Source organism: Mixophyes fleayi, chromosome 5 (assembly GCF_038048845.1).
Source record: "Mixophyes fleayi isolate aMixFle1 chromosome 5, aMixFle1.hap1, whole genome shotgun sequence".
Taxonomy (NCBI): Eukaryota; Metazoa; Chordata; class Amphibia; order Anura; family Limnodynastidae; genus Mixophyes; species Mixophyes fleayi.
In genome coordinates this window covers 75,388,932-75,407,892 of record NC_134406.1, presented here as the reverse complement: position 1 = coordinate 75,407,892, position 18,961 = coordinate 75,388,932, and the positions used below count along the sequence as shown (strand labels likewise).

Sequence of the window (18,961 nt, the reverse complement as noted above, 5' to 3'; positions counted from 1 at the left end):
TCTCAAATCACGGGCTCTTTCTATGTTGAAAGAGTGGGCGGCACGGTGGCTTAGTGGTTAGCACTTCAGCCTTACAGCACTTTGGTCATGAGTTTGATTCCCAACCATGGCAGTCACTTCAGCCCATCGATTGTGAGATCTACAAGCAATATGGTGTGTAGAACCCTTCTTAAACATGTATACGGATAGTGGTCTTGAGGACTAATCCAGATTATTTGCCAAAAGTTGTTTCCTTCCATGTTAATCAAGAATTAACTCTACCATCTCTCTGCGCATCCAACTAATAAGAAAGAACAACTTTATAATCTAGACGTGGTTAGAGCAATATCTATTTAGAATAGAAGGTCTCAGGAAAACAAAACGACTTTTTGTACTTCCCGAAGGTTCCTGCAAGAGGTGTGCCCCTTGAAAACCTAAGTTGGCAAGATGGATCAAAGTGATTGCACAGGCCTACAAGGGGAACAGGTGGGAAGTACCTAATTGTTAAAGTCACACTCAATGAGGGCTGTGGCTACATCCTGGGCACGCAAGGCCCAGACATCAGCGATCAACATCCGTTTTAGGTGAATTAGCTTTTACCTTACAGTGTCTTTTCTATCACAGACCAAGATTGTAAAGCGTTACGAAAGTTGCTGGCACTATATAAATAAAATGTTGATGATGAAAATATATCAGATGGCACCCATTATTTTGAATCCAAAATTAATTAATGCTTATGCAAACAGCTCACACACTGATACAAATGTGTTTTGTCATTTGATCACACAGTGGTGAGTTATACAAGCAGTGGGAAGAAAGTGCCATTATGACATACTGTCCTACAAGAGTATATTTTGTCCAGTTAATGGTCAAGTCTACAATTACATATCTGCCTTCAGGGTCCGTTAGTTGCCTGTCTATAGTGTACATGTGTAACTTAACAAATAACTTCACAGTAGCTGACGATAGAGTCCAACTGTCTAAATGTTTTGTGTAACATGGCCAATGATGGCACTCCACCGGGTTAGTAAACATGATCATGAGATTACTGCTAGTGGTTCTCCATATGTTTTTTTGACTGCATACTAATATATCAACTTACTAATTTTTCTAAGGTTCTTAATTGTGTGAATGACAGTTGTTTACAAATTGGACTGAATTCTTTGTGCTTGTTGGCGACATAGCTAGAAAAGTCTTGAAATATAAAAAATGTTCTCCTCAGTGTCCATGTTGAGGTTTTGCGCAGAGCCGTAACTAGAAATTGTAGTGCCTGGGGCAAGAAAGACAGCTTACACCCTCTTGTACTTAAGTTGAACCAAATGAATGTAATTGATCCAGTTTCTTGCACCCCGGTTGCCCTTCTAATACGGTCCTGTTTCTGCAGGAGCCATGTGGATAGCAGGGTGTGTAACTCTGGAACTAATTGTTTTGGTAATGCTCACGATTTTAACAAATCTGATTTTCAAAGTTCTCAGTTAAGCTTATTACTTTTCATTGCATTTCTATGATCTGCTGGACTCACTGAAGAGCGTACTCCTCTTTGGAAAGTCTATATTATTATGGAATGTGGATTGTAAAAACTGTCATGAAAGTAGTGGGATAAGAATAATTACTAAGTGTGTGTTCAAGCAACATGTACCATTGTGCTATTGTAAAATAAATATATTAGTGTATGTATATTTAGATTAAGTTACATTATATAGAAATATGTAAAGGTAACCAGTAAAACACTTTGCAGAGAGAAGATTAGTCACATAGTGAAATGCTTGAACAAACAGTTCAATTGTGAATAAAATCATGTTTGTTAAAAATACTGCTGACACGTATTCAGTGTCAAAAAGTTATTCGCAAGTTTGACATAACGGGGTCCAATTTTCTCCAAGAACTTTTACAAAGCAAGGTACTTCCAGGGCAGTTGAATTAACCTTTAAAATCGCTTGATGGTAATGAGCTATCAGTTTTTCTTAGTTTTATTGCCTATTGATAGTCCATTTTTCTTAATGCTCCAATCTTTTTTTTTTTTTTTTTTTCTCCCCTCCTCCTTCACAGTTCCACATTTAGGGAAATCTTTCCCATCATGCGCGTACCTGGGTCTTATCGTCCTCTCCTCCCTCCCCCGAAACCAGAATCCACACTTAAAGATGATCCTCCTCCTCCTCAATGGATACACGGTAATTTTGTTTTCATTTTTGAAAAACTTTTGCAGTGTCTGTGGTTGTGCCACGTTCTTTGGTGTTAGTGCTTTAGAAACGTGTACAGGAAAATAATGAAACTGGCTATGAATGTGTAGATTTTTAAAAAAAATAGTAATTTGTGGGCTTTTTAGTTTGTGTGAAATGTGTTCCTGGCTACCATTTCGGTGTATTCTGTGGGGTTACTATGGTCACCAATGAGGGTACATTTACACTAAATTGTATATTTCTTATTTTTTTTCTAATGAAGACTAAGCATAAAATTAGAACAGCACTGTATTCTACTAAAAAGATCTAAAGTTTTTCATGTAATACAGCACACAATAAAAGCACATTTCACATAAACACTAAGGGGCGGTGGAGGAATGTTGGTCGCAAAATGGAAGTAAATTACTCCTTTTTTCAAGTTTTTAAAAATTTTGTGGGAGAAAAGCTAATTTTCGTCCACGTGCAGATTCTTATTCCTTTGACTCTCTATGTAGTTGTCACCTGTGTCAGTCTGCAAGTCTTAATATCTTTCATAATACACCGTAAAACAACAATAAATGCCAATACTTTTGAATGTGTAATGATGTCAAAATCCACTTAAATATATTCAGTCAAAACTGAATACTAAATTTTCTTTTTAATTTTAACTGATTCTCATTAAAGTGAACCTCACTTAAATACACTACAATATATCTAAATTACTGAGTTGTATGCCGTTTACAAATTATCATATGCCCTTCGTTAAAATTCAAAACCAGAAACTTTCTTCAAAAGTTATATATACTTGTGATACCATTAATATTTATTTCTGCTTTTATGAATGTAGACTTCAATAAGTCCAAATAGTAAAATAAAACGAACAAAAATAACAAACATGAAAATGCATGTAAAAATAAACACAAATCAATGAAATCGTTAAAAGCTCATTGTGTGATTGTTATGATGTATTGCAAATTTGCACCTAATTACAATGTTGGGTAAATGTTGGTTACTTTTATTATTCTTTTCTAAGACAATTACAGGTTTCTAAGAGTTCTTCTGCTTTTGTATTTAAGATATTCAGCACAATAGGAAAGACATGTCGCCTCCAGACTTAATGAATCTAGATAGTCGGGAGAAATGGAAATTTGAAAATCCTTCATTTGTGAGTATACCTTAAATTATATTTTAGACACTTGAGTAGACTGGGAGACTATTACCAGCGTCTAGGCAAAAGTGGGTCAGTGATTACTACGGCTGGGTACACACTACAGGTTTTTCAGCCGTCTTTTGGGTCAATCGAGTGATAAATGACCGTCGGGGCCAATATCGCATTGTGTGTATACTTGAACAATAGTCGTTTCAAAGTAACGATTGTTTCAATTGATCAGCAGAATGTCCCCCCAGGCTCCCCTTCCACCATGACCTCTCTATCACTGTCAACAACACCTCCATTTCCTCTGTCACCCAATTTCGCTGCCTGGGCGTTACCTTCGACTCCTCTCTCTCCTTTACCCCCCACATTCAAGCCCAAGCCTGTCGCTTTCAACTTCCTAACATTGACCGCATCCGACCTTTCCTCTCTCAGGATGCAACCAAAACCATCATTCACGCTCTCATTATTACGCCTCGACTACTGCAACCTCCTTCTCACCAGGGATAGGATGAAGGGATATTTCAGTTTTTCTGGGTTTCTTTTTCATTGCCAGTAACACTGTTACTGACCACTCCTACTAGTTACACCTTACCACTAGACACTTGCCAACTGCGTAGTAGTTGTAAGAGAATCTCTTTGCCACCACTAGACTCCTTCACAGCACCTAAAACTGCTGATTTCTGGGCTAGCTGGTATAGCTGCTACACTCTTTGTGGGTTGGCTGATACCACCTGACCGGTTACTATGGATCAGGATTGCTGAGCGTGCAGAGTATTGGAACAGAAACACTGGGTTTAACATTGGACAGTTGGCGAACGGATTGGAGTGTTAAGCTCTTATCTGTTGGTCACAGGATACAGCAGGTAGTAGGCCTCAGGCAGAATCTTCAAGAACTGATGTTTATAATTAGCGTGTAATGGTCCTTGTAAGGACCCTTTGAGCAAATAGAGGTACTAGTGATCATCCAGAAGTACAGATGGTATAATACGTTACATGGTTAAACAGAGCTCTTTATATACTGTTTCTGACACGTTCCATCCCCCTTTCCTACCTGGCACCACGCAGCCAGAGATCTTACATTCAATGATTAACATCAAGATGTAATATGTTCTTTAAACTTGGGTTTAAATGCAATTTGATCTTAACCAAATTTACATCAATATCTGTGATTTCCTAAATTACTTGCTTTTGGGTTTCCCGTCTCTCAGACACACAATAAAAGTCTAACGACCCCTCTTGTGCATTCAGGCTAAATATGTCTTGGACAATCACAAATGAAAAGGCCTAGCTAGCATGGGTTTTCCTTTTTCTTACAAAAAACACATTTCCTCCTACTTATGCCTATTGCATTAGAAATCAATACATTTCTAATGCAAAAATCAGTACATTTGCAATGATATACAGTACATCGGTGGACTGTGCCACTAAATGAAATAAATTTCTCCAATAATTTATTTATAAGTGATCCAGCCATGCTTGGCAATCGCCATATTTTGCACTTTTTTCCATTTATAACTCGTATTGCTTATAAGACATTGTAATGTGTAGACTCAGAATGCTTGCCAAAATGTATGTGCTTAATTCTTTGAATTGATCTTCATATATTTACCTTAGATTTACAAAATACACCACTCTTGGCTACCGTACGGATACTGCAATTTTTTTTTTAACACACTGTATGGCTGTGGAAACAAGCAATGTTCATACATTCATATTCCTAAGCAGTGTGACGAGAAGGTAAGCTGATTTTCTTATTCTATCATTGGTGGTAGGAGGCTTCCAACGCAGAATTACTTTATTTTTTTCAGTCCACTTATGCATTATATTTTGACTTGGGTTCCACAAGCATTAGGTCAAAGGAATAAATTGCAGACCTCATTGCAAATGTTGCTTTTTTTTTTTTCCCCTCAAGATTTATATTTTGCATTGGATAGGTGTATTTGCCAGTAATTCAGAGACTTTATTGCAGATTGCCCATTTGAGTACTTGTGAAAATACAGATTTTTATATTGTTTATATCAGTTTCCTTATATGACATGCACTTCCCGTGAATGTGATTTTCTGCATTATTGCATATTTCACGGTAAGTTTGCTTAGATCTTTTACTTCAGTATTATATAGAGTAGAATTTGAGTTATTTTTGTTTTTTTTGTGTGCAGGGTAAGCAAGCTTGGATTTTTCAGGTGTATAAAAACTATTCTGACCACCACCACCAAAGCCACCCTAGTAAATTCATCCCGATTTTTAAAAGAAATTTAGTTGTTCAATTAATTTGACGAACAGTCAGGCCTGTATTATTGGAGTCATGCCCAAGGTAAATCTGTCTTACACTGGCCCTTGTCGTCATAGTGGAACTGGCTGCACAACTGCTTCTATAGGTACATCATGTCATGATAAAACTGTCGTGCCACCGCTCTTCCCCAAAAGTAGGAATTTAGGGATTGTAAACCATCTTCCCAGGAGTAACTACCCTGCCAAAAATCTCTCCTTGACTATGTTTAAAACTGTCAAGTTTCACATTCAGAACCTCTTGCGTCAAACATGGTGGTAGGGTCTTTTGGGGTTCTTTGATAATTCCAGTACTTGGACAATTTATTAAAGAAAACACAAAACGTCTCCATATCAGGGAATGTTACAGACGACTGTCAGAGGACATGCAGCTGGATCAACAGCAAGACAGACACTAGGGATGTAGAATTTTTGAATGCCCAAGTTAAAATGTAGACATAAACCCCATTGAGATTTTGTAGACTGATCTGAAAATCGTTTACTGGGTTGAATCACTTTTGCAATTAGGAATGGGCCAAAACTACTTCATAGTGCAGTGAGAGATATTAACAACTGCCGGAGCCGTCCAACAAGGTCCACAGCGTTCAATACTTTAATTGTAAAATATGTGCAAGTTATGCTATCAGAAGTGGTCTAAAGCCCTTTTCTCAGTTCAAACCAAAGAAGAACAAGTAACACAATAATGAACAAGTAACAGACCATAATACTCTTTAGACTGGAGTTTTTGCCAAGGGAGGATCGAGTGAATGAAAAATACTCCAGGGGCTTTTTACTAGATGTAAAATGTGAACTGGATCATATGTGCCATATATAGTGTATAAATATATCCCACCAATAAAGTGAATGTCATATATAAATGAGGAATGATCATGTAATTTATAGTCATAGAACATCAAAGCGAGTACTTCTTAAATATATAAATTAAATCACATTAAAGAAATGTTACTAAAAACAAGTAACCCATGTGAATGAAATGTATCAAGAGATGAACAAAGTACTAGGCAAGTATACATGCAAGTCTAAGAAAACATTACTATATTAATAAAGAAAACAATTGTTTCAGTAACCATTTGAGTTGCCTCAGGATTGGATGTAGCATAAGTGTAAGCAAAATTAATCAGAGTAAGATATAAGAAATGTTAAGAGTGTGTGCTAAATAACAGGGTAAAAATGAAAGAAATGGGTATAAACCATTGAATGATTGAAAATCATGTTTCCTAACATGTATATTGAGCTGATTGAATTTTGCGGTTGGGCAGTCCATGAAAGTAGTTGCTATGCTGTTAAAGAACACCTCACAATGTAGCAGGAAACGAGTAATCGGTCAACATTAGAATATATACAATAGCAGAATCATCAGTGTGTTTTCCAAAATAACATTACTTCAAGAGACAAAAATGGGGTTCACCAGCCCTGTTTTGGGTATGTATTTGTTTGCCAAATGCTGTCTCTGGGGCAGGTAGTAATGTTATACAAACCATTTTATGTTTATAACTAGAGCACATTACTCCTGGTGCAAATGATGTAAAAGTGTAAACAAGTATTTATTTGACACACACAATACTTCAAGCATAATGAATTATAATTCTTTAAGCTTTAGCCAAAACAGTTTCTCCTAAGCATCTTAAATTTTCCACTGGGGATATTTTTTTAACCAGACCCTATGGCAGACACGGTTTGTCTCCCAGGTGCATGTTCAGGCCATTTCTGGATTTTTGTAGGAAATAGAACACTGGCATGTTAGGACACTGGATGTGAGTTTATCAAATTCCTTCTTATTCAACATACCAACTATTAAGGCTTTCACTTAAAAAATAAATACTATCACAGAATCTGATGAATATGAAGTCTATTTATTATAAACCATATAAAAAGATAAAAACATACACATCCATTTTAGGATACTAATAGCGGGTAAAGAAATGAGTACAGCTACTAGTAATTGTAAACTCTTTGGTAACTGTAAGATCTAGAATTCTGACCCAAGTTTGCCTGTGGTGTCAAGTATATCTGGAAGCGCTTCAATCAGCTGGAGAGAATTGACACAGACCGGGTTCTGTATACAAGGAATATTCTCTGATTTATTGATACAAAGATACAAGTTTTTATAGCCTACTGAATAAATGAATCCTACGTCATGTGCATACATTAGTCTATGAGAAGCGCTACTGATTAACTTTCTCACGTATTCTTGAGGTGTTTATTTTCTCCCCCTTCTAAGGACAGATGAGCCTATTTTTTGTATCTCAAGGGGAGCTGGAGGTATGCTATGTCCAACATCAAGGGCACAGCTCCCACACTACGAGCTGAACATGAAAATGCTTATTGTTTTCATATCTTGATACATTATTTTGGTGTTCTCTATGTCCGCTTAACCTCAATGCCATAGGCTCACATCTTGCAAGACTGCAAGTCAGCAGAAAAATGAATAATCTCTTTTAGCAAATAATATTTCTATGCAAGTTACAATAAATGGCTGAACAAAGGCTTTATGAGGCCTTAACAAACGATCATATTTAACATAACTTACAAACTAAAATGGAGTTATGAAATACAAAATCACTGTTATATTTTAAATGCTAACATTCACAGAATCTAAGGTTTTTTTTTTAAGAGTGCAACCAGATTTAATTATTCCCCCAAACGGCCCCTGTAATAAACTAATAGCATTTACATTTGATAAATGTACCTATTTCCCACAACCATCAGACATTCATTTATTAAAAATCCCTCCTTCTCCCCAACCTCATCCCCCACATTCAGTTAATAGTCCCCAAACCACCTGAACATTAAAGGTCCCATTAAACCACATTAAATAAATAAAGAGGGGGAACCGGAGCATGTGCCCCTACAGCCCCCTCAACACTTAATCTGGTCTAGCATAGTGATGTAAGTGACAAATATTCTCTCTACATTGCTGTGGAATTAGTGGTGCTATATAAATTAAAATAAATGATGATTAGTGGGTAAAGTAAAACTACAAATTGTTTCATGTTACCAGGCATAGCTTTAATTTTCTTGCATTACTAATTTGTGTTAGAGGTTCTTCCTGTGTGGTTTATAATGTCATTTTTCAGAGATGAAGGTTTTATTCTTCCCTTCTCTTCACTGAGCAGCTCTGAAGTATATTAATTCTTAGACTTGGGGGAAAAAAAAATAGTGTTACAGATAATATCTATTTGTAATATGAGCAATATGCAAACATGTCAAATAACGGTCACTGTGATGGTGACCTAGTGCATAGTTTCTCCAAATCTTCCACCAGTAACACATTGTGTGGAGTCGCATGGACCCACATAACAACTGTTTTATATAATTGATTTTAATAAAAGTGCTGTTTGAATACAAACTGCTTCAGCCAAAAGGAAGTGCATCTTACATTGTCCCCTTTGAAATATATTATGACAAACTGTTGGATAATAAGCAGCATATTTTTTTTGTTTGTAAAATAGTTACATTTTTTTTCACAGCTACTTTGTGATTCAAGGTTGCTTTTCAAATGTCATTAATTTTATGGTTTTGAAGATGGATTGTGTAAATTTTATTATGGTCAGAAGCAAATTCTGTGAAGAAAAATAATGCATGAATCTTATTGGAATCCCATTTTATTTGTTCTCAATGTATTCCCTTCTGAGTACACAGCGTTGACCAGCCTCGAGACAAACCTATATAAGATTTGCTTTGATATGGCTAATCTTAGTTGCCATTGTAATATTTATTTCTACATATAATTCCCACAGTAATTATTAGGTAAGGAAATGAAGCCTTGATATGACCTTCCTACAGCACCTCTGGTAATTAGAATGAGGAAAAATAAAATTCTCTACTTTTTTATTTACTAAGGAAATTATTGGACTGGTTTTAGATTATGCCGACTTGTTTAACAAGTATTTGATTTTAGATTATAAAACTGGTTTAATTCTTGGAGAAAAATGACATCCTGCCAACCCCCTACTGTCTACACGCAGAACTGCTTCACAGAACCACAGATGTCATGACTGTCATTAAATATATTTCTCGTTGCCCTGAAATATCAATGCAATAATTCCCATCCTCAAATATTTTTTTTTTAAACTGCTGTTAGTAAATCTAGTAATATTTAAGAAGTCAAAACATCTCAATGTTATTGGCATACTATACATGCGACTTGTATTTGATATTTATTGGCTGCTCTCTTATTTGTTGTTTAGAACTTTTGCATACAGAAGTTTGTAAAACCATTTCACGGTTGGTCATGCAAGATTCCTGTATGGTTTTTATTCTTTTTAAATATTTTAATGTATAAATTAGACAAGATGGTAAGAACAATTATACCACAAAAGTGTGAGCCCTTATGAAATCTACAAAGTGCTTAAGATCAGTAGCTCATATTGAGTAGATAATACCCCAGTCAAACCAGTTGAGAATAACATTCGCTGGTCAGAGTTTGGGGGGAAAGGAAGTGGGTGTGGCCTGCCACAGGAGAGGAGGGGGAGTGGGGAAGGAACCAAGTGGACCAAACCTAGTAGATTAGGGATTTAGACTGAAAAGGAGGGGAGGGTGTATGTGGAAATATGAGGCCCAGGGATCCTACACCATGTTAAGATATAGATAGATATATTTGAATTTATGACTAGTATTCTACAGAACGCCTATATATGTGCCAGATTCTATTGTTTGTTGTCTGTGTGGTTGGAGCTTGAGATGGCTTCTAAGCTCTGGCTATTTGGCAAGTGACTGCTGAGATAATACACCTACACAGCTTTTTCTGGTGCTTGGTGGCTATATTAATACCAAACAGAAGGGGAAAGAAGCTGGTGGAGAGGGGGACATTGGGATGTAATAGAGTAGACAAAAAGGCATTTCTGAGCTCCAACCAAAATGCTCAAGATTCCTGTGTGGAAATAAAAATTGGTCAATACTTCAAGAAAAGTTTTTTGTCTCAAAGTGAAAATAATAAGAAAAAAAAGCACTTTAGAAAGTAGTATTTATCTACGTCTGATTGAACAGATCAATTGTATATTGTTGCCTACTGATTTATAACGTCTATCAGAAGATTTAGATCATGAAAAATTGAGATCATGTAATAAAGTTTCTCTTTCTGTCCTACAGATATGTATGAATTTGTTGCATAAGCTGATTGCTGGAAAAAACACACTTTTATTAAGACGTGCAGGTACGTATAAACCACATTTGAGTCAAATCACTCGGATTACTGTACTTCTTCTGATTCTAAACCGCTACATAGCATAAAACATGCATATTTTTCATTTTTATCCCTCTGAATAATGTGTATAAATAATATATTATGTGCTGTTTGTATTCAATGCACATAATAGATTCAGCAATCGGAAAGACTTGATAAAAAAACTATCAACAAGTGCATATACTGTATAATCTTAATGTTTAATAGTAAGACTATGTAACTAGATTTTTTTTTTTTTTTTTGTATTTAAATTAGCTTTATACATTATTATAATTTTTTATTTTTTTTAAGCCCATCCAGGTTTGAGTTAGTTTTGGTACTCTAAATGTGGTTTTAATAATCTGAAAGAAAATGTTATGCAGCCTGTATTTTGAAAAATATATTTTATTTTTACTGAAGAAGAAAATGATTACACCAAAATTCCTAAACTATTTTTACATATCTACTCACTCATGGAACAGTAGTGGACAGAAGAATGCTTGCCCTCATCCCAAATTATAAATATGTAATCACTATAACAGCCAAAGAGGACCAGGCTCAGTTTTTCATTTATTTCCTCCATGGCAGCCAGATTACAAAAGGTTAGTCCTCAGACATGCTGAAGAGTAGACAGAAATTAACTTTTTGAACCAGCAGCACACAAGGTCCCCCTCCTATGGTGCCTTCTGAGTCTTCTCCAGCATAACAAACCATATATAGTGGGTAAAAATATACATCACAGTGTATAAGACATATACAGCACAATAGGAGGGAACTAGGTTGCCATAGGGGGAATCAAGGAAATGGGAAAAAAAACAACCTGTATTCTTCAATTTCCTTCTCTCCCTGCATGGCAGCCAAATACTAAAGGATAAATACCCAAGCAGTTAATTTACTATTGGGTTGGGGTAACTACAACCTATTGTACAGCACTTATTTCCCCAATTTGGCTTCTGCTGGGAATGTTTCATATACTTTTATAATGTTTAGAAAATGTATGAAGCCATCTCCAGCCCGCTGTTGTGACTTCTGCTATATCCTCCCATGATGTGGCTCTGGCTTTCAAAATACTTGTAGCCTCTGTCCCTGTTGCTTTGTATGCTCTGATAATGAAGTCCCTTAGTCCACCTTGCCAAGGTATCTTTATTTGGGCTTGTGCTTTTTGAGTCCCAACTCTCATAATAAACCATATTTTAAGTGTCTCACCATCTTGGTTCTGACTAGATTTTGTGAGAGCCCTAGCAATATATTGAGTGTTCAAAGCCGTTTCCTTGAAGTCCTTAACATTATGGTAAAGGAAAATAAGAAGTTTCTGATTGACATGAAATTTTGAGATAAGTGAAAACTAGGGATTGGTTCTTAGGACCACTTCATCCTGGAAAATGTTCAGGAAGTTTTACACAGATGGGCTACTATTCAAGCATGAAGAGCTTTACCAAAGGATTGTCTGTTTAAAGAACAAGGGACTGAATTTAGATCACATGAAGCTACAAAAGGTTTTTTTCCTTCAATCTGAAATCTGATTCACTTAACTGTTTGTAGAGTTATGAACTTCTCTTACCCTTTTCAAGGCACCAGAGACCTTTTTTCCCACAAATTGTAAAGAATGCTGAAGAGATTTATTTTGGCTTTAAGTAGAATATTAATAACTCGTTGGAACCTGTTTATTCCTTACATTTAGCCTCTCCACCTTCGCAGACAGCCACAGGCTTGGATGGCATATTGGACTCTATTGCAGCAGATCTGACCTATTTGGTAACTTCCACATTTATTCTATCGATATGCTTAACGCCATAGTGTTCTCATTGGCCCGGAAAGTAGTATTGCTATGACCTCTGCATTCCCTTATTTAATTTCATTTAGTAATTTTGGAACTAGTGGAAGTGGTGTAAAAACATTCCACAGTGGGATATTCTAGGGAAACATTGGTGCATCTATTCTCTCTGCTACTAGCCGCCTTATTTTGGAGAGGAATCAAATTACATTCACTATATGTGGCTTCCTATATTTGGTCACTATTTACTGGAAAACGTCCTGGTGCAGTCCCCATCCTCATGGATGTTTCTGCTCTGCCCTTTAAAGAATCTTCTTTGCCTCCTCATCCAACTCTTTTGCTCCCCCCCCCAGGAGGTGGAGCAATGACATTGTTCGTACTTGAAGATTTTCCTGAATAATCCACAAGTGAAATGCTTGTATTCACTTCCAGCATGTTAGAAGTGATTCCATTGTCAATCTATCCATTCTTTCTCATTCCTTTCCCTATACATGCTCGCCAATCTTTTTTTGCTGTCATCTGTGGTTAAGAAGAGATCTGTTTCGGCTCCTTGCTTATTTCCATGTTACTGTACTGCTTGTCCTCACTATACAGGAATAGTAATCATCAGCCTAATCATTAATGTAGACTGTTTAACATTGTAACCTGGAAAATATCTTTGTGCGGAATATAGGGTAGCAATATATGAACATGTTGAAATATTTTTTTCGGATTGGATGACTGAGTTTTTTTTGTCTTCAAAAAAATCCCCCCCAAAAACTTGTGTTGGACAGAAGTCAATGTTGAAAGGATTGGCTGACTCTGTACTAGCTTCTACATGCTTTTATGGGGTTTCACTGATTGCCAGTAGCTAGTTGTGGCCTACCACTCCTACTGGTGTTGCCGGGCCAAATTGGCCACTTACCAAGTGTCAACTGCCCACTAATGTGCTCCTTCAACGGTACCTGAAACTTCTTACACTTCTTGGGTAAAGTGTAGTTTCTGCAGCATTTCTTTAGTGGTTGATCTGGCTGAATCCTTCCAAACTGCTTTTTATGGATAATAACTACCAAGTAGCTATGAGAGCACTGACAAAGGTGGCTGTGCTCACTGCAGGATAGGATGGGAATTCTGTAGTTCTTAGGAACACAGCAGACTAGGTTATCTCACAGGATGCTGTTTATTGGCCCCCATCCATTTTTTTTTTTTTTTTTTTTTTTTTTAATCAGAGCTATTTCTTTAAGTGTGTGTATACACCACTAATAAGGCAGTGATTTAGACAATGTTAGATGGGTTAATTGCTATTCTTTTATACAGTTTTACATCAGGGGCTAGATAAAGGAGCTCCTTCAATAAGTCCAGGTTTACTCGAGGGTCAGCTTGGACACTTCACTGCAATGTCAGGGAGATTTGTATGACCAGTTCAGCTCAGTGTTTGCCCTGGTACCCTTTAGTCTGAACCTCGTTCTGCTGCCCAGAATTACTTCCAGAGCTTTTTGTGTATTCACACAATTCCTTTTTCTGTGGATCTGAAAAACGAATTGCCATATTCACATGTTTCAGAGTTGCTGATCTGAAAGCATTAGGTAGTAGGTTTGAAGTGCAGGTTTATGACAAAGAAATCAATCGACAAGCTTTTGTTAAAGCTACAGCAGTGGACTGAGGTTTTCTTCTACATTTTGAGACAAGCATTTCCCAATTATAACAACTTATTTATAGTCCTGTTCATAGATATTGGTACCCTTTCTGATTTTTCTAATAATGCACCTTTTTTTCTCAAATTGTTGAAATTAAAAAATATTTTGTTATTCACATATGTATGTATTTGGTTTACGGTGGAATTAAACCTAAAAAGCAGGAAAAAGTTATACTTTATTCCAAACAGAATTCCTTGAATGGACTGACAAATTTATTGGTGCCTTTTTAAAAGTAGTTAAATTTCAAACAAGTGATTCTGTCACTTTGTAACTAAACTCGCTGGGTAGCAGGTGTCTGCATTATAAAATAAATTTCTCATTAAATAAATAGGAATAAAGTGTTACGAAACTGTTCCACAAACTAGTTCTTGCAATTATAGCAATGGAGTCGGACATATGATGAAAAATATTGAACTGTTTATTGCAGAGAACAATCCAGGATGCAATGAACACAGACCGGGTCAGCGTATAAACAGATTTTCAGGTATAGCAGATTAGCAGAAGTAATGCAAATGTCAGGTTACCACCAGGAACATATATAGGCGAGTTGATTAATTATGTACAAAGAAGCAGGAACTAGCTAAGCATGGATATCTACAAAAACCGAAAACAGGGCAGTAATCAAAGGTAACGAACATCAATGACCAGCAAGGAAATCTGGAAGAGGCAGGTATATATATGAGACCCTTAGGTGTGGGTTATTAACTAGCTGTGCTGTTTAACCCCTGATGGTGGGAAAAGACAGAACAGCAGCACCTATGGTGTTTGACAGGTAATGCAGGGTAGCATAACAACAGAGCCCAAAATAGTCCAAGAGGCAGATCATAACATAGAGAAAATTACTCATTCTCTTGTGTTTTTTGTCACTGTGTGTACTGTAATAAGCATGGAGAAAAGGAAGAGAAGCCACAAAATTGTGAGAGGTCAGACTGAACTTTATAGCCAAGCTTGGAGAATCTCAAGGCTAGAGAGCAATCTCTCCAGAGTTCTGGATTTTTTCATTTCCACCATACGTAATGATAGCAGGAAGTTTAAGGCCCATGACACCATATCCAACTTCCCTTGATGTGGCTGCAAGAGAAAACTTGATTGGAGATTGCTGCACAGGATTGTTCAAATGGTGGAGAAAACGCCTTGATCAACTGCCAAGCATTCAGTCTGCCCTCCAGACACAAGTAAAATTATATCAACTTGAACCATTCGTCGCCAACTCAATGAAATGGGGTTATAAGATAGGAGGACCCAGTGCTTCGAAAGAGCAAGCAATAAGAAAGGCTGACTGGAGTTTGCCAGAACACATCTGAGCAAACCGAATTTCTTATGGATACAGATGTGACCAAATTAGAGCTTTTTGGTAAAGTAGATCATCTCTATGTTTTCTTTGAAAGCTTAATTTTACTTTCTGTAAAGAACACCTTACTTCTAGTAAAACATGGAGGATTGATGTTTTGGGGTTGCTGTTATGTATCTGGCACTGAGTGCATAAAACTTATGCATGGCATCATGAAATCTGGAGCTTACTAGGCTATTTTGGAGCGCAATGTTGAACCCCGTGTCGGAAAGCTGGGTCTCCATCACAGGTCATGGGTCTTCATACAGGGCGCACTTCAATTGGTTGTATATGTATTAAGGAAATTGTGCAAAATAACTGGATATTGTTGGTATTATATCCAACCCTACCTGGTCTACTAATTTTTCCTCCAGGGCAAAAACCAAATATGCTTTTCGTCCACTATCTGCAATTCTTATTTGACGGGAGACCAATTTTGTAACCCCTATATTTCTAAAGAGATTACATTTAAACAGAGACTCTCTTGTATCTACTTACATCATTATATGTTCCTGCATTCATAATGGAAGCTAGATACTGACTTTTAGCTAAATGGCTATAGATACTGTTTTGTCACCATCAGGATTGGGCTACTATAGTCCTAAATTAACAGTTTGTATGTAGCCAATTGGATCCATCATTTGAAGACAGCTCTAAAAGGGTTGAATGAATCCCTTCAATCTGTATTTGTTTTAAGATCTCTGTACAGTCCTGTAAAGAGTCTATCAATCTTTTTTCCCCCACAGATTGTATTTTAATTCCTGTGTTGCCAATTTATTTATGTTTTGTTTAAGATGAATGTAACATGCAAATGATCAGCTCTATGCTCCTTTTAGCAAGCCCCACTGTAAAAGGACCTGTGGTTGCGCCTCACATGCGCACGCTATCCTCTTATTCTGTTCTCAGATACTCGTTATGTAACTCGCACTTTTATGCACTTTTCCTTACACAATGTTGCCTTACTCAGTCTTTTGACCACACTAAATAACTCTTAAGCTTTACAGAATTATTTATCCAATATTCACTGTATCTCAGCAGTACTTCACAGTATATATTTGTTATAAATAACCAATACTCACAACATATGTATGTATTTAAATCAAAGTATTTTACTGTTAACACAGAAAAGCTTGAATTCACAGTCTACACATATATCATAAAGTTGTTCAACATAACATAGTATATCAATATAAAATTAACCCTCGGTTCACCATGTTTTTCCTTACGCTATCCTAGCTTTACATATGTATCCTTGATAAGAATCAGTATGTATAATATTGATTTAACTATCACAGATTTCAGACTATAGCTACAGTTATATGTATATAAATAGTTAAATCCACATTACAAACACACCTATAGCTTTATAGATATAGATATAGATATAGATAGAGATATATATAGATATAGATATAGATATAGATATAGATATAGATATAGATATAGATATATATATATATATATATATATATATATATATATATATATATATATACATTACTTATCAAGTCCTTGTATCCTGGATCCAACTCTTGATCTGCAGTGTAGGGAAAGTTCCTGTAGTATAGAGTCCTTTTTCTGCAGTGTAGTGTAGGTTTTCTGTAGTGTAGTATATATTTTCTGTAGTGCATCCTTAATAGTATACTGTTTTTCCAATATCTTTTCTGTAGTGTAGTGTGTCCCTATTAGCCCTTTCCTATAGTGTAGTGTGTTTTCTGTAGTGTAGTGCTCTTTGTCCAGGGGCAGGCAGGCAGGAAGAGAGAGGGGGAGTCCCGGGTCTGGCTTTTTATTGTCCAGACCCAGAAACTCCTAGCCTCCCCAGCAGCAACGTGTGTGTGGTGATTCACCACACACACATACGTGGAGCTTCTTGTGTGTCCAGGGGTGGTGATGTCATCACCACTGGCGGTTCTCCCCACTGTGTATGTGCTGACTTGAGTACAGTGGGGATTCTACTATGCAACTGCGCATGTGCAGTTGTATCCTGTACGTGCACACGTACACCATACGTGCGCGCGCCCGTAACCCGCTTGCTCCCTCTACACAGCCACAACAGCAGTTAACCCACCTGACTGGTTTATTTTAGCCATCTGTTTAAAATTCTCAACATTTTTTTTTCTCCTCCGTTTTTTTAAAAAATTTTCTTTGAGCATTCTTTTGTTACATAAGAGTATATTTCTCTGTATACTAATATAAGGTTTACAGACAATGATATAATATTGCTGTTAACAGATGTTTTTCTCATATTCTTCTGATTTGAGATAGATAGATATAGATATATATAGATAGATATATATAGATATATATATATCTAATAAAAGTAAACTTAATTTATAACCTTTTTATCCTAGTGTGGATATTCACAAAGTACTACAGTCAATATCAACCCAGAGTGGATTATGACAACAGCATTTTTAGCACTCTTCTTGATCAATTGCTAAATTTAAGTTGGTGGCAAGATATTTTTCAGATTTTGGAAACTGCTGCTACAGCGAAAATACTGGTAAGTGCAACAAAATTCTACCCTGTGTTAATACTAGTTGAGTTTCGTGTTGGGCACGCCTGGTCAAATTGCATATTTCGCAATTAAAGCCATTAACACAACCTCTGCAGGACACAAACTTAACCACGACATTCAGTACTTATTAACAATTGCTATTTATTTGTTGATATTAACAGATTGAAATAATGTGAATGTAGTATGTGCACATTTGACAAGGAGTTCTTCATAATATCTTTGGACTGATAGATTTTGTGAAGCCATCAAGGAGTCTTTCTGTTGTTGTTTTTTGGATCTTTTCCCACTTCTACTTGAGAACTCTTCTGTGTCATAATTATTCCTAATTCTTCTTGCATGCTCTGCATGTTTGAGATCTCCCCATATATGTTCTATAATATTGAAGTCTAGAGACAGGTTTTTCTACTGATTCTGGGATATTAGCATCTCATTGATCTTTACTCAAAACCTTTCTTCTTTCTATCCAGACTATAATTCTTGTGCCACTGCTGCAACACATACTCAAAGTACAATAGATTCACTCCCCATGCTTAACAGTTGTTTTCTTCAAATGCTTTACCTGTTTCCTTCCAAATGTATCGTGGTAGGGCCAAAAAGACACATTTTTGTTTCATGAGTTCACAGTATTTTGTTCCAAACATTATTTGGCTCATCAAGCTAAGGTTTTGTATACTTTAAACACATTGACTTTTGTGATGAGGTCGTAGGAAAGGTTTTCCTATTGACAGCTCTTACATGCAAATCATTTTTGCCCTGGCAGCATTTTACAATGGACCTACTCCAGTGTCTGCTAAATATTTCTGCGGGTCCTTTTGAAGTGATGTGGGTTTTGCTTTGCCTAGCTGACTAGTTTATTTGCAGCTCTATCGGATTGCCTTGACTTCAATAGTTCCCCTTAAATTCCATTTTTTTTATG

The 18,961-nt window shown here is 36.5% G+C and overlaps 1 protein-coding gene across 3 annotated transcripts in view; it reads left to right on the top strand.

Moving 5' to 3' along the window:
* Positions 1-18,961, top strand: part of TOPAZ1 (testis and ovary specific TOPAZ 1) — a 103,454-nt gene that overhangs the window by 29,771 nt on the left and 54,722 nt on the right. For all 3 annotated transcript variants that reach the window (XM_075212397.1, XM_075212396.1, XM_075212398.1), the window contains exons 6-10: positions 2,029-2,150; positions 3,215-3,303; positions 4,909-5,031; positions 10,675-10,738; positions 17,879-18,030. In XM_075212397.1, the coding sequence (XP_075068498.1) occupies positions 2,029-2,150; positions 3,215-3,303; positions 4,909-5,031; positions 10,675-10,738; positions 17,879-18,030 (550 nt within the window). The remainder of the gene's footprint in view (positions 1-2,028; positions 2,151-3,214; positions 3,304-4,908; positions 5,032-10,674; positions 10,739-17,878; positions 18,031-18,961) is intronic.